We start from the raw sequence: 17,155 nt of genomic DNA on the forward strand, positions 1-17,155 counted from the left end.
GTGCCTGAAAATAAAATGACTTGAGAACATTAGTGCCATCACACAAAGTCCTTTTTAAAGCATCTGGCCCAGCAATCGAAACCATGATAGTGCTTCAGTAGTCCATGACACTTTGAAAATCCTTTCTGGGAGACGATCCTTTCCAAACTCCGCTCATCACAAATATTATCCAGTTGTTTTGTAGTATTGTCATCTATAATTCTCCCGTTTCAGACTTGGCAGCACAGCGCTCGCATCTGGCTCTCAACATCTTAACAGAATTAGATTGGGCTTGCATGAACAGAGATGCCAGCGCTTTTGACTGACTGTGTGATTCTTCTCCCGAATTCTAGGGCCGCGGAGGACGGGGCTCCATCTTTGTGTGGGCTTCGGGGAATGGTGGCCGAGAGAAGGACAGCTGCAACTGCGACGGCTACACCAATAGCATCTACACGCTGTCCATCAGCAGCAGCACGCAGAACGGCAACGTGCCCTGGTACAGCGAGGCCTGTTCGTCCACCCTCGCCACAACCTACAGCAGTGGAGGCCTCAATGAGAAACAGATTGTGAGTCTCTTTCTCCGCCTCCAGAAAATCAGCAACAGTTATCCTTTAATTGAAGAAGTGGCGTAGCAAATCTAATCCAAAAATGAAGAATCTGAAAACAGTTCAGAAGATACAATGCCAAGCCAATTTATGAAGAATTGTTGCATCGGCTTTAAAATTCTTAAAGGCTTTTTGGCTGTTAGTGAATACTGCGGTTACTAGTGAGGAGGATGATAGACTTTTTTGTTTTTATGGCCCTGTTTGAAGCTTCAGAAACACAGATGTTCTTGTGATTGCAAACCATAGCTTCTCACTCGTGGCTTGGTTTTATCTGTGTGTTTGTGATTATTAATGATGTTTGTTAAGTCAAGCATCACTATTTTTATTGCATACACTTGTGCTTAGGGATTTCAACAAATCCCAGCCCTGAGTATTACAACGTGTCCTAACCAGAAAAAGCGACAAGCCATAAAAGCTACAGTATCTCTTGTGTGTAAATCAAATTATGCAGCTTTTTGAGGGGAGGTGTGCTTTTGCTATTTGTTATTGATTATGATTTTGGATTTTGTGCTGGCTGATGATAAAATTGGTGAAAAAGACATTGAAGGACAGATTTTAAAGTGGGAACTTGCCAGTAGGTAACCATCCAGGGGCCAAATTCACAAAATTTTCTTAAGCAGTTAAGAAATTTAATAAATAAATTCTCTCAAATATTTTCTTGGTGACTTTGTGTTGGGTTCTGATTGTATGGTGGTTCTTCTTGCTGAAGACTCACTCATCAACTCAATGAAAAGCACCTCAAATGGCATCATTTTCTGCTACCTGCTGATTACAGTGATAATCATAATAAGTTCTCTGTATTTCGGCGCGACTGGCTTGGCGGGAGCTCAGCACTCGGGGTCATGTTTCAAAAATAATGCGCCAATTATAAAATAAAAACAAGATCCTTATTTGACTCATTTTTATAGAGTTGTTATTTACTAGGGCTGGAACAGTATATTGTGTCACGGTATATTGCTATACAAAAATGGAACAGTGTGTTTTGTGAACTGTGACTGTAGCTGTACTGTCTAACATGACATAATTCTGTATTTTTTGCTGAGTTGAAATGGGAATATCTCTTTTCTGAACTCCCTTTTGTTGACTGTTTATCATATGCCTTAAAAATACTTACCGTATTGTGAAAATACTGTATCACGTGAACAGTATATTGTAAGGAGCCAACTCGTGACATCACCCTATTATTAAGAATGATTTTTTTTAAGATTCTTTTTTTTTATTATTTTTTTTTTTTTTTTTTTTTATTTAGATCTTTATTGGGGGGAAGAAAAGATAAAAACATTCTTAATTGTTTTGGGAATGCAAAATTTACAAAAAACATTATTCTTAAGATAGAAAATAGATGAAAGTAGTATTTAGGAAGAATTTTATTCTTAAAAATATTTAGTGAATCTTGCCTCAGACCACTTTAGCGACTGGATATTAGTGCTCTAAGAACCACTCAGATCACCCTGGCGTTGTGATGCTGATATTTGTAAGATCAAACTGCCTTTTCTGGTTCTTTAAAAAATGTTAAACTCTAGTTTCAAAGCACACATATCCCTTTGTTTCAAAAAAAACAACAACTCACTGTCATATGACATTTTCTTTGCTCTCGTTTGGTTTTGTTTCTTTACCCGGCTCTGTGCCAACCGAGGCTCACACCAAAGCATTGTTCTCATAACCGACTATGCCTGACTGACTCATTTATTGTCCCGCATTCAAGACACAGACACTAGCGTTCACAACAGAGGTGTGCTTTTAAAGGACGGAAGCCTGATACCTGCTGTTTCCTGTGCTGCAGAGACTCTGTCAGGCAATGTTTCTCTCCCGAGGCCCCCCAAGATCCAGTTTTAAGTGAATTCTCTGTCATCGCTCCTGTCATTCAGCCTCTCTCCCATTTTTAGCAATTAGTCTCACACAAGGAGGTCTGTCGCAGTAACTGCACATCCAAGTGCATCCACTGCACAGTGTCACCCATCAACCCTTTTATGTTTGCATTTGTCTTGAATTGTGCTGACTCTGTCTGTCTGACCCTAAGGGCTTAAAGTTGCTGCGCAATGTCAAAAATATCAAACACCTGGGTCACTTAATGGGCAGAAGCTGAATGACAGTTTTTACCGAGTTTTTATATTTTCCTGAAGAATATTTGAAGAGGTGTTTGCCTATGCAGATGCAAGACTTGTTGCCAAGGCATTGATATGCAGTTGCTAGGAAGTTCTGGGTGGTTGCCTACTGGCCCAAGTGGAAAGAGCCCAATTCCCAAGTCTCTATGAAATCCTTGTCCCCAGACATTTTTTTCCTCTCCCAAATTCTCCCAAAAACCATTGAGAGGATCAGTCATATCAGTTTAAAAAGTAATAGCATGCCGCTCGTCAACAACTCTCTTGATTTAAGGTATTAGTTATATCTGTAGCACAAATAGTGAGGTACCAGTTGCACATCAACATTCAATGTAACAAAATTTAGTATAAGGGTCTTGTTTGAATACTTGATTGTGAGTATCAACAAAAATTAATAATAGCAATGCTAGACACGATTAATGAGATTATTAAAAGGGTCATGAATTGAGAAATCAAAATTTACCTTATCGTTTGACATACACACTACAGATCAAATATTAAAATTGCTTTTTTTTTTTTTTTTTAAGTAAATATCTTATGTTCACCCAGGCTGCATTTATTTAATAGAAAATATTTGGAAATGTGTACAAAAAAAATGTATAACTGTTATTTAAAATAACTGTTTTCTGTTTTAATACATTCCAAAAAAGTATTTGGAATCTTCAGTGTCACTTGATGCTTCAGAAATCATTCTGTGCTAATTTGGTGTTTGAGAAATATTTCTTATTATTAATAATTTCAAAAACAACTTTAAAAACTTGAAAGCAGCTTTTGCATTTTGAGGATTTTTGTTGAGACTGTTTCAAAGTAAACTGCAAAAAAAAGACTACTTTATAATGTTACATAAGATTTATATTTCAAATAAATTGTTTTTTAACTTCATCAAAAAATCTTGAAAGATGCATAATGGTTTTCACAAACAATTAGCAGAATTATGAATATTTATAATTGCCCTGTGTTAATTAAAACAAACATTCAAATTAAACTTCCTTCAGGCTTGATTGTTTGAAGTGTTGTCCTGCAGAGTTAAGCTCCAACCCCAATCAAACACACCTGAACAAGCTAATCAAGGTCTTACTAGCATCCTACATACTTCCAGGCAGGTGTGTTGGAGCTAAACGCTGCAGGACAGTAGCCCTTCATAAGCGGGTTTGGAACCCCCTGTATTAGCCAATCTTAAACACATCTGACTGGTCATTGCATTCACATGCTCAATAAACCTGTCTAATACTGCTCCATACTGCTTTAAAAGCAGGTTTTTTAATTCATTGTACTAAGAGTTCTGCACACTCATGAACCCTTCATTTTAACTAACAAAATGTAAAGAAAATGTAAATAATGCAATGTAGAGAGATTCCTTGATTATAAAGGGAGTGTCAAATATTTAAATGAAGGGCTGAATCCAAAATTTTGATTGTCACACTGATAACTATAACAACAGATGATACAAAAAAAAATCTTATGTCTAAATTGATTTTGGAGTGTAAATGCAGACTAACAGACTTGTTCTAGATAACAAGTTTCTTTGTTCTTCATTTTATTACAAACATTTCACTTGCCCTTTTTAAAGCTATGTTTACATAATTCAAATGCATGAATTAAACTAAATACACACTAAATCATTTTGTTTTTCACTATGAAATATGGCCTGAAAACTCTACAGGGAAACTTGAATCTGGAAAAATATGGAATTTTGAAATGGAAAAAGTGTAAGAAGCCTGGCCTCAGGAAACATTCTGAAATAATAAAAAATGCATTTCATGACCTCTTTAAGCTTTTATCAGTGCAATGTTGGTATTGTGTTCCCATCTGGAATAATTGGATTTTCCCGTCCTATCAGTGATGCGATGTTTTTTCTCTGCTTCCTGTTTCAGGTCACTACAGACCTCAGGCAGAAGTGCACAGACTCCCACACAGGCACTTCTGCCTCGGCCCCTCTGGCGGCAGGAATCATCGCCCTCGCCCTTGAGGCCAAGTAAGTCATCCGAAGCGTGGTTTGTCCTGTCCTCAAGTGAGGTCATCTCTCTTTATCAGCGATTTGAGTGACCTGAAGCTTTCGAACAAAAAAATGGTTGCCGGCTAGATTGCCAGGCTGGAATTAACCTTCAAGTTCTCATTTGGATCAAACACTTGCATTGAGCGGCATTTACATTTGCATCGTTTAAATTAATTCACGGGAACAATATAACCTTTATGACTCTACCTGTAGCTGTCCGTGACCTTTACAAAAGGACAGGAGAGATTATCTCAGGGAAAGCATGCAAGCGGTTTGTGTTTCATTCCACCAAGCATCTCGCACATTTGAAAGACACTAACACTTCTCTCCATAGTAAAAACTTGACCTGGAGAGACATGCAGCATTTGGTTGTGAGGACGTCCAACCCTGCCCACCTCACCACCAATGACTGGAAGATAAATGGAGTGGGTCGCAGAGGTAAAAGCCCATCTCATTGCTTTTCATCACTCCCTCCCCTTTCCTTTCGCTCTGGCTTGTCTTTCCACTTTCTAGCTACTTGAACGTTTTGTGATTCGATCAATAACATTATCATTGGCTGTACCAGTCTGCAAACCACTTCGGATCTTTTAAAGATATCAACCTCTTTAATTCACCTCTTTACTTATACTGCCAGTCTTTTTTATGGCCTTTTTAAACTGGTTCTAAAGTTACTTTCAACAGTATTGATTTTTCTCTCTCTCTCTCTCCTACAGTAAGCCATTCTTATGGATATGGTCTGCTGGATGCTGGGGCCATAGTGGCTCTGGCAAAGAACTGGACGAATGTTGGACCTCAGCGGAAATGTGTCCTTTCCTTGGTGTCTGAGCCCAGGTAGGTTAAACTGTCCATACTAGATCAATGGCAGCTCTGTCATCATTTTCTCACCTTCCAAATTGAATGTCACACTGCTGTTTTATATGTCATGAAACCATCCGGTGACCAGGGGCTGCCGATCTTCAAAAAGGGCATAAAACTCTAAAACCTAGTCCAAAGACAAGCTATGACCTTTTGTTTGACAGCATTAGTCCTCATTTCAACCAGCGTAACAACAATGTTTTTGAACCAAATCTCCTACCTTGCCTTTAAATTTTGTGCTGCTAAAAAGGTCATGGAGTGCAAGAGGAAATGGGAACAGGAGCGAAACATCACTTTTGACAGTCTACCATATTTAAATTTAGATCTGCACAACTTGAATGATGCTTCAGTGCATGAGGCCTCTCTGCTGCCTACAGAGCGTGTTTAAAGGATAAGCTTGTTACATCCACGTTTGTCACACTTCCATCACTGCTGACATCTTGAAACTCAAGACTGACCCTCAAAGTACCTCTCCGCCAATCTCGTCCTCTGTCCCAGCATTTCATGTCTCGCTCTCTAAAAACTCACCCTCTTTTTTTATCCCTTCCTCCAGTCATCCTTTATGGTTCACCAGCGTTATGGAAAGATCAAGGGGTTTTGGAGCAAAGCCCATTTTAACATGCTGGTTGCAGAAGTCACAGCGAAGTGCCTCAATCCATCTCTGCTGTATTTTTCGCTAGCAACATCTCCGACTTGACGTCTTGCACATGATGCAGCGTTCCTGAGCACAGAGGGGTTACACTTCATTCCTCATGGACTTGTCAGAAGCTGTAGCCTGTCGTTCGCTCTCTTGATTTAAGCTCTTCTTCCACTGCAGCCCTGTCTCTAGTGAGCAGGGCCGGGCTGCTCTAAGCTCCTTATAGGATAGGGTTTAGAGTGCCAAAAGCCTACCGGCTCCTGTAACGGACATCGATGGCACAGTTCTTAACCTGACTGAACCTTTCTGATGGACCAGGAATGTGTTTTGCACTCTTATGTGTTGTGGCAGCGGTTTGATATAGCGCTCCTGATTCAGTAAGCTGTTAATTAGTTACTGTATGGACAAGTAAATACAGTAAAGCTTTCACAACATTGCTTTGTTTAACATATCAACTTCTGGTGCAGTAATTTTGGAAATTCATTAAACATTTATGCTTATGCTTTCTTTTGAGACTTCAGTTTTTGCCATTTAAAAACATGTGACTTTGCATGAAGGTGTGAGCTGTTGCTTTTATAAGCAGTTGAACTAATAATGTTCACCTGGTGGATGATATATGGCACATTATAGGATGATCTGAACCATGTCTAGTGTTAAGATTGGGTTTTCACCTAGACTGTGATTCTTGGTAGAGAATATTTTGATGATCTTACACTAAACTTTAAAAAAGTTTGTGGTCAGTAGGATTTTCAACAAGGATATATAAAATTAATTTGATATATTTCAGATTGCAGATATATCCTTTCTTTCAAAAACATTAAATCTTACAGACCCCTAACCTTTAAAAGATAATGTATAATGCATTCATAATTACTTATTTAGCAGTATAACTTCATTGTGGTTTAGCTGTCAGTTCTTGAACACTATTTTCCTCTTTTTAGGAATATTGGGAGTCATTTGGTGATCAAGATGAGTGTGGATGCATGTGCTGGGACGGACACCTTTGTGAGCTCATTAGAGCATGCTCAAGCCCAGCTCACCCTGTCCTACAACCGCAGAGGAAATCTGGCCATCTACCTGATCAGCCCACAGGGCACCCGCTCCACGCTGCTTGCACCCAGGTCAGGACCTGAAAGGGATACACTCATGATACTCAAATAGAGCATAGCTGAATCAGTTAAGTGTAACATTCTCTGCCTCTTTCTCTCTCAGACCTCACGATTACTCCTCTGAGGGCTTCAGTGACTGGGCTTTCATGACCACCCACTCCTGGGACGAGGACCCTCGTGGAGAATGGACGTTGGAGATCGAGAACGTGGCTGGGAACAGTGACTATGGTAACAGCTTGTCCATCCATTTTCCATTTTTTATTTTGTGCTGCTTTCGTGTCAAGCCATGGTGCTCACGCGGGAGATTCACGTTCAACATATTTGGACCTCCAGTGTAAAAAAGGTCCTAAAAATAAAGCAAATAAAAAAAGGTAAAAGAACATTCAAAATGATAAAAAAATCAAATAAAATAGAAAAGTTCATAAAAGAAAATAAAAAGCTAATAAAATAAGAGGTCATAAAAAAAATCTGCCTTAAAAAATGATTAAAAAGAGCCCAATATTGATTGTGATCCAAAAAATAACAGTCTAGTCTATGTCTCCCAGTGCTTTGCTCTGCACTTTACAGAAATGTTGAGTATCTTCTCTCCAAATCCACCTGATTTGCCCAATCCTGTTTTCATCCTCTTTTATGTCATAGTCAATTTGTCTTCCTTCACCACACCCTGCAGTAAATCTGATTAATTAAATCTAGCTAATTAAATCAGAGGACTGAGTTTTTCCTCTCTCTACCACTATCACACTCTCCAGCCGCCCCTGAACACTGTAAATATAAAGGAAATCCATGCCAAAGCCCATTCATTAGTCCTGCTCAGACACTAACACAACTGCTCCATTTCTCTTTGTTGCTTTAAGAATTTACAGAGCTACTGATTTTATTGGACTGTAGAGACAAAGTGTGCCATCTATCTAATGCATGTCGAAGCGGTGCGGCACTACAGTTACTGAACGATGATGATAAGAAGTCTGTGTTGGGACACTTCGTGTGCTGTTACAGTGATTTGTGTTAGTGGGCACAAAATGAGCAAGATGTGCAGGTGAAAATGTACAATCCGACATTGTCAAAATAAAAAGGGTGGTGTTGTATCTTCTATACAATTATAGAATACCAGTGGACTTTTTGTATTTGACTTATTTTATACTAAATATGGCTAATAAATATTGCTTTTAAGTTGATCAAGCATGCATGAAACTAGTACAGACGTGTAGGAAATCATTTTCTGTAACAGTGGTCATTTATGCAGTTTAGGCATTTTACTAAAGAATGACCAATCAGAATGAAATATTTGAGTAGAAAAATGTCCTTTATATTACAATTGTAAAATGTTCTGATATATGCACATACATATGTTTGAACTGCATGTGTGTCAGGTCTATTGAGCTATGTTGCGTAAAGAATTGTTTATTGTGATTATCATTAATTAATATTAAAATGTTTAGTTTATTTTAATTATTAACATAGTTTCGTCATATTGATTTCCTGTCATCTGAATGCATTAAGCTTTGAGAGGCCCAGCAGTTATAAGTTATAATCAGTGTTATTTTAGGATCATTGTTATTTTTTAATTTTTTTTTTTTTCTATTAATTTTCATTGTAAAGTTTTAGTAATTTTTGTTGTGTTTCCTTAGGCAACTAGCTAAAATGAAATTTTATATTAGATTTAAGTTCAAGTTTATTTTGTTAAATAACTAAAATGTTAATGTTTTTTTTTTAAGTTAACTTTGGTCAGATGTATTGCCTTTTATGGCTTATTGCTTTAATATCTCTAACTTAGCACTATTCTGGTTTACTTAAGAAATCAGCTCTGCTAATATTGTTTGCTTTTCGTCGGTTGCTTGTGTTGTTCCTAATTTGCTAGTTGACAGCATCTTCTGACTGAATAAATGTGTTTGCAGTATAATACAGTCTACTGGTTGAGAGAGATTACAGAATGAACACTATCCACAACTGGCAACTTTTCTCATTTTGTGAGTTTCTTGTGTACATGAGTCAGATTGTTGAATCTATTTCTGTCTATCTTAGGCACTCTGACTCAGTTCACGCTGGTTCTCTATGGCACAGCTTCTAGTTTATCCGGCCCTTCAGCAGCAGACTCCAGCAGCTGCAAAACATACGACCTCAATCAGATCTGCACAGGTAAGAGTCAGAGTAAATGATGGTGAAAGTGCGCCCCCTGGCAAACACTAGTGGCATTTCCTATCTGTCCTCGGTAACTCTAAGCTGTTTTCAGACCTGATTCTGTGAGAATGGTTTGCTACCATACTACTCATATTTACGCATTCTTCTGCAAAATGTGTGCTGTGCACATTATGCACATTTTCATGCATGGGACACTTAGATGAGCGAATGCATTTGCCTAAATGTGCAGTTTACAACTAAAGTACACCACACACAACTATGCACTTGACTTGACCTTCCATTTCTTGTTTAACAAAACAATATGAACATCATTTAACATCATCTTCACTTATTATTTTATTTGTCGTCTAAAACATTTGGATGTTGTACACAACATTTTGTGTAATATTTAGCATTTAATTTTGAAGCTTGCTACTATTTGAAATGTTTATCATTCTGTGATTACATGCATATCATTCTGTTTTACGTGCTGTGTTTAAGAAATAGTAGGCAGTACGCAGTAAGTATGTGACACCGAAGACTGGAGAAATGAAATTCAGCTTTGCATAACAGGGATAAGTTACATTTAAAAACTATTAATATAGAAAGCACTTGTAATATAGAAAACAGTAGTTTATGGTCAAATAAATGCACCCTTGGGGACCACTTGAAAAAAATCTTGCAACCCCAAACTTTTGAACGCTAGTCTATGGTTTTACAACATGTTTAATTTATTTATTACATTCAATAATACATTTATTAATAAATAACACTGTGACTCTGATAATCTCCCCACTAATTGAAAGCTTTAAACTAAAGCTATAAAGCTTGCAGCTGTTTTTATAGTTCCCTTTTGCTTGTGTTGAGAGTGCTGTGCTGGTCATGTCTTAGCTGTTAAATTGTGTGTTCATAACTCCATCCTGGAATTAGTTCAGAGTGTCAGCTGCGTTGGCAGCCGTGTTCAAGGCAGCTGTCCAGTAAAGCCTGCGGCCGTGCCCCTCTCTGTGGACACTTATTGCCAGCTCATTCTTACCTCTTCACACACACACACACTCTCTCACACACTGACCCTGCTGCTACTCTTTCAGCAGCTCTTTTCTTTTTCTGTCCTCTGCCTCCTCCACTGGCAATCTCCTCATCTCCTGTCCTCCTCTGAATGGCACCATGCTAAAAGGATTTCATTATGAATGCTGAAAATATGATCTTCACCACTTTTTTTTGTGTGTGTGTGTGTGTGTGTGTGTGTGTGTGTGTATAGTGATGGTCAGAGGTGTATGTAGTTGATTTCTCTCCTAATACTCAATTTCTTAAAGCCTGTTTACGCAGTCTACACTCTTAAAAATGATAAACCTGATAGGGTGTTTTAGTAGTTATGTACAATATTTGGTTAACAAATGATAATTTTGGTGATCTGTTGTTAAAAGATTTTTTTCTAGTGTGAAGAACATTTTAATAATTTAAAGAAATTTTTTTTTCTATTATAAAGAACCTTTTGTGGAATGGATAGATTCCATGGATGTTAAAGGTTCTTCACGGAACCTTAGATGCCAATAAAGAACCTTTATTTTTAAGAGTGTAATGCAGCTTAGCCTCTTATCGAACCTAACTTATTCTGGCCGAGAACTGGCCACTTACACTGGAAAAGTCTGTCTGAGCAACACATTTATCTGAAATTGTTGATACAACAATACGGCACCAGCTTGGATTTCATAAAAGCACTCTTTGTGACAGCCTTTGTGACAGCCAGGACTGTATTTGGAGGTGGATTGGTGCACTCAGAGGAAGGAGGTTGCGTAATGCTAGCCAAACTACTAATTTTCAGCTAGCAATTTTGTGTACAATATACATCAGGCGGTTAGTGAACAGATGTAGGGTGGGCTGGATTACACCAATACATGTCGCTCAGGCTACTTGCAAGTAAACGACACAATAGTCTGAGGCCAAATTCCTGTCAAAAATGGAAAAAATATTTAAAAATATGAATGAATTTTTAAATATTCAAGCAAATAAAAAATTACAAATCATAAATTATTTTGGGTAAAAAAATAATTTAATATTTCTTAAATACTGTTTTATCATTTATTGATTTATTTACATCACTGATATTTTATGAAATGTCTTAATACATTACACGGGCTCTCACTTATAGTGATTTTTACCACAGTTAAAAGTGTTATTTTAGTATTATTTATATAGTATTGTAGTATTTGTTTTGAATTAGCTTTTATTTTTATGTTTTCAGTTTTAATTTTTGTTTTGCTAATTTTGTTAAAAGCAATATTTGTTAATTTTGAATGAGCTTTTATTGATATATTTTCAATATATATAGTTTTAATTTTACATTCATTTTAATCTGTAGTAATTTTGTGAAAAAAATATTAATATTTTGAATTGAACTTTTATAAGTTTTAGTAATTTTATGTGCTTTTGTAATTAGTCTTTTTATATACATATTTCTATATAGATTTCATTTATTTTTATTTTTGTTTTGTTTTAGTGATTTTAGTTCTTAGTACTAAACTTTTTATTTCAGTTAGTTGCCAAGGCAACATAACATTTGCAGTTACGCATTTGCATTTATTCTATTTTATTTAAGCTTCATTTCAGTTAATGAAAACGATTTTAAATAGTTTTAGTTAGCAATAGCAACACTGTCTTTTAGACACTTCATTCACTTTACTTCACACCGCGTATAAGAACACTCTTAATGGTAAAATTACTGCAAAGCATGGCCAATTATTACTTTTTGAAATGTCATATTTGGTGTCAGTATGTGCATTGTTTGTATCAGCAAAAGCACTTTGTGTATATGTCAGGTGGGTTGCCTTGACCGCGTATGAGTCTCAAAGAGTGATCCAGGAGTTCTTCATTCTTCTGTCCTGTTTGCATGTTATCCCTAATCTGACCTCCGCAGCTTGAATCCTCTCCAGGTGTTAAGCACTGTTACCCCAGCAACCCAACATGCCCAACCAACCCATAAAAAGGGATTTTGCACTGAATAAACGCCATTTAGTAGATGACCCTTTGCAGTTGTCAGAAGATGCTGACTTGGGTGGTTCAGTAATTATTCCAGAAATGGGACTCGCATCAAGCAAATCTGGGTGCTTAAAGAGGTAGAGCGTTTGAAAAGACCTGAATTTCCTGGATCATGTTTCTTATTGGTTTGGTAGGCAGCATTTGAGGTGTAAATAAACCCAAGCAGAGCAGAACAATGCAGTGTTTAGCTTCAGTCCTCAAGTGGATTCATTTACTCTGTCACACACACACACACACACACACACACACACACAAGCTGCCCAATTGTGCGTACTTTTTAAAAAAAAATCATTTCTTTGAGGTTTTCTTTTACTATTTTTGAGTAATTCACTATTTTCTTATCAACTTAAAAAAATTATTTTCTTTCTTTTTTTTTATCCTTAAATTAAATGAATGTATATTTATCTTTAAACCGAGTCAAGTCACCTTTATTTGTATAGCACTTTACAGTACTGGTTGTGTCAAAGCAGCTTTACAGTCTCAAACAGAAAAATCGTTTTCAACAACGCAGGAGAAGTCAATAGCATAGCTAGTAATTTTTCCAGTTCAGCTCTCTTCCAATTTTTAAAAGTGCTGTTGTGACAAATAAAATCCTTAACTTTAAGAAGGCAAAAGTGGGGTTAAAAAAATACAATTAATTTATTTGGATATTCTATGTAGTATCTCAGTTAGTGATGAGGTGATAAACAGATTCGTATGAATAAACTGCTGTTTTAAATGGAGTACAGCATGTACGGTAACACTGCAAAACAGTCTGCTTCCTGAACTGTCAACTGCCCTGGTTTTCTGTCTTTAAATGGACATCCATCCAAGTATAAACATGTTTTTGTTTTGTTTTTTTGGAGTCAAGTTAATTTTCTGTAGAAATCAGCAAAACAGTTTAGCTTGTATTCAATCCAGAATCATTTTTAAGCCTAAACTAAAGCCCATTTCTTCCTAATTCAGAGTGCAACCCCGGCTTCTACTTGTACCAGACGGGCTGCGTGAGAGACTGTCCAGGAGGTTTCACCGCAGGCACCCGTTCTACCTTCCTCCCCAGCAACGAGGTGATGCCCGTCCTCCGTCCCGCCTGCCTGCCCTGTCACCCCGTCTGCCTCACCTGCAGCAGCACCGGCCCTCAGAACTGCCTGTCCTGCCCACCTAACAGGCACCTGGACGCCATCACTGGCACCTGTCTGCACCCGAACCAGATCCATCGGGAGTCTCCAGACGGCAGACTGTTTCAGATGCGAGGCGACGGCTCGTCCGTCAAACTGCCTGTGACCGTGGCCGTGCTCAGCTGTGCCTTCATCGTGGCTATGTTTGTGGCCGTGTTCAGCATCCTGCAGATGCACACACGTATGCAGAACAAACTGCCCTCTGCTGAAGCAGGGCCGGGATCCGGCTTACTGGTTGGGTTCGGATTCAACCGCAGCGCAGTTGCCTACAAGGGCATCCCGAGCGTTTGGCGGGAGGACGAAGGCAATTCCGAGTCTGAAAACGAGGAATTCGAGATCCGCAACGAGAGGACTGCCTTCATCAAAACACAAAGTGCTCTTTAACCCCTTCTTACCCATGTCCCTCCACTCTCTAGCCTCTACTGCACTGTTGTCTCTTTTTTTAGTGTGTTTTCCTTCTGGGTTAGTCTGAACATATCTCACTTCTGGGGGTTTTGGTTTGTTTCTCGCACCTGTCTTAGTTAATGAGCCATGCATTCACCTGGGCGTTGACCTCTCGGTGCCTCAACATGGAAAGCTTCCAATCACAAGCGATGGGGACGAGTCGATTGTCGCAGGGCTGTCCTGAAATTACAATAAACATGATTATTGTTTGGTTTCTTCCTCTTGCCTAGTGAGATTTTAAGAAAAACAAGATTTATTTGCATATGAGAAAAACAGAGCTTTTCTTTGAGCGGTTGAGTAAGTGTGTGAGTGTAAACTACATTTATATGAAGTCAGTCAGTGCTGCAGTGGGTCAGATCCACTGGCTTTGCACAGGGAGCCCTTTAGAAGAACATATCACTATTTCTACATGGTCAGAGAGGGAGAGCAGAGCAGTGTGTTACCCGTGTTTGAAGAGCTTACTGCTCCCCCTGGAGAATCTACATGGCTGAATTCATGATTATTTAATGTACAGAAGGCTTTTTAAAGGAATAGTTCTCCAAAAGATTAAACCGGTCATCATTTGCTCACCCTCATGTCATTGCAAACCTGCCTGATTTTCTGGTGGAAAATATTTTGCAGGAAGTCCAAATGCCTCAAAATCTGTATCTGTGTGTGTGTGTGTGTGCACACCATAAAAGTTGTTTGTTATAAAATCTCATTTGAAATGGCATCATTTGTTCATCAAAATGTCAAAATCATGGCATCAAACCGGTTTAGTCTAGAGTGAAAATAGAAGCTGGAAATTGTAATTTAGCTGAATATTTGTCATTTTTGTCATTTTTTTTTTTAAATATAATTTGTGTATATATAATAAAACCGCACTATAACATATACATTATATATTAACTTTTGCACTGTGTTCTTAGATCTCAAAAACGTGAACACAAATGGCTTCTTAACTTCTGAAACTTTTTCCTCATAAAATTAACATATGACAACTTTTATGATCCTTTTTTATCGCTCTGGTGATTCTTAAGTGTCTTGTGTGTTTAAGATCACATGCAGGTTTGAAATGACATGAGAAGGTGAATATGGTAAATATTTCCATTTTATTTGTGAGTTTCTTTGTGAACTGCCGTAACCCTGCGCTCCCTGTCCCTCCGAGCCAGCTCAGCAACATTAAGCTCTTCTCTTTTCTAAATCTGTCCTCCAGTCAAGGTTTGAAATACTACGGTCCCGGCTGTAGGCCTATCCTGAAAAGATCTGGCTTCCATGTTGTCATGTTTGATGAGATCATCCACTTATGATGTCTAGATGTTGGAGGTGTTGTTCTGCACAGTATGGGTGTGTTTTTGAAATAAATCAGAGAAAGGGCTGTGATGACCCTCACCCAGAGCAGCTGTCAGATATCACTGGGGTTTTATAGATGATTGGTTATTTTTATCTGCTCAAGTCATTTCATCAGGTCATTTTCTTTGCTTACTACTGTTTGTTGGTAGTAGTACACTTGGTCTTATCAGCTCATCTCCCCAGAATATAGTATTTAAAAAAAAATATATATATATATATATATATATGAATCACATGTACATGATCCACATATGTTGGTCTTATGCAGTATCTTTACAAAATTACAATGTTATCTATGGAATCTGTGCAATAGAGGCCCAACAGAGTTATGTGATGATGTGCTGATGGTCTGTCTTCCTTTATCATATATCAAAATGATTGGCCAGTAACCAGTGAGCACTATCAGCCTTTCAAACCCATTGTTTCTAACCGTAACTGTGTAAAACAAGGACACAAACTACCTGCACCATCTTCAGCCTTGCCTTAGTTTATACAATTAATACATTGAGACTCATCTTTATTTTAAAGTGTGTCCTGTACATCTACACAGTCTACACCCTACAGTTTTACAGCTGTTAAATATCATGAGACCTTACAGTAATGTTAGTTGTTGATCTGGTACCTCCCTGTTCTTAAAACAAGGTTCAAATTGGAACTTTTCATCCCATCTTTTATTATTTGTATAGAGTGACAATTGAAGCTGCAACTTGCTATTCAGCTAAACAGTTGTCTTTGTATATAGGTCTTCAGTTTATTTACATAGAATGAATTTGGGTAAATAGGGCCACAATTTTTGCATTCATTTTGCAAATATATATACATACATACACACACATGCACACTGAGTTAAATCTACTTTCTATTTGAAATACTTTGAAAATACATGTTTATTCATTACATTTTTGTTTAGCTAAATTATGGGTCTCCAAACTCTGTCCTGCAGAGTTTAGCTCTAATCCTAATTTAACGCACCTGAACCAGCTGATCAAGGTGGAGCTAAACTCTTCAGTTTGGAGACCCCTGCGCTAAACTGTAAAATAGCTGTTCTGCCCCCTGCAGTAATTATTAAGTGTTGCAGCTGTTTTGGAAAGCATTAAAGAGTGTGAAGGCATGACCAATGAGCACAAGGTGAAAATCTGCTTGTGTTAGAGTGATGACATGACCTGAAAAAACACTGATTCTTTTTTTTTTTTTTTATATATATATAATTTATTTATTTTTTTCAATTGGATTAGCTTCAGTTTTGAATTGGATAGCTGATTTGGCCATACATGTTCTTAAAACGCTTCGAGTGGCTGTGTGTCATGGCTCCAGTTTTTTTCCAAGGCCACACACAATAGGTTTTCACCCTGATGGTGCAATGATTGCATTTCACTTTAAGGGCTCAAGTGTTTGTTTCTCTGTGTGTGTGTGTTAAGGCTCAAGTGAGAAACATCTGGAATCATAGGATTATTTTCACCTTTATTTGAAGAGTCAACTGATGCATGTAGATCCTCAAGTCGTAAACACCAATCATTTGTTTGACTACCTGAGACGGGACAACTATATAAAAATAAGGCCTATTTTTGTACTATCAATGGTGCATTGTCATTTACATGTAATTTAAAGATTATTTTGCTCTTTTTTTTCTTTCTTTTTATTTAATTGATGTCAATATGCGAATTAAAGATTATACAAAAAAATAAAGATCTATGCAAACTTCAGCATTTTCCGTTGTGAACTCTTTGTTGTGTTTCCTGTAGGTCAGATCAAATCTTATAGTCCACAGTCATGCTGAACTAGCTT

General features: G+C 37.7%; 1 protein-coding gene across 2 annotated transcripts in view; it reads left to right on the plus strand.

Moving 5' to 3' along the window:
* The window catches only part of furina (furin (paired basic amino acid cleaving enzyme) a), an 82,511-nt gene extending 65,438 nt beyond the window's left edge, over window positions 1-17,073 (plus strand). For both annotated transcript variants that reach the window (XM_042759520.1, XM_042759521.1), the window contains exons 9-16: window positions 333-545; window positions 4,561-4,661; window positions 5,017-5,120; window positions 5,396-5,513; window positions 7,116-7,295; window positions 7,387-7,511; window positions 9,306-9,419; window positions 13,383-17,073. In XM_042759520.1, the coding sequence (XP_042615454.1) occupies window positions 333-545; window positions 4,561-4,661; window positions 5,017-5,120; window positions 5,396-5,513; window positions 7,116-7,295; window positions 7,387-7,511; window positions 9,306-9,419; window positions 13,383-13,978 (1,551 nt within the window). In that variant the 3' untranslated portion in view covers window positions 13,979-17,073. The remainder of the gene's footprint in view (window positions 1-332; window positions 546-4,560; window positions 4,662-5,016; window positions 5,121-5,395; window positions 5,514-7,115; window positions 7,296-7,386; window positions 7,512-9,305; window positions 9,420-13,382) is intronic.
* The last annotated feature ends 82 nt before the right edge of the window (window positions 17,074-17,155 follow it).

The sequence above is a fragment of the Cyprinus carpio genome, chromosome A7, assembly GCF_018340385.1.
Source record: "Cyprinus carpio isolate SPL01 chromosome A7, ASM1834038v1, whole genome shotgun sequence".
NCBI classification, from domain to species: domain Eukaryota; kingdom Metazoa; phylum Chordata; class Actinopteri; order Cypriniformes; family Cyprinidae; genus Cyprinus; species Cyprinus carpio.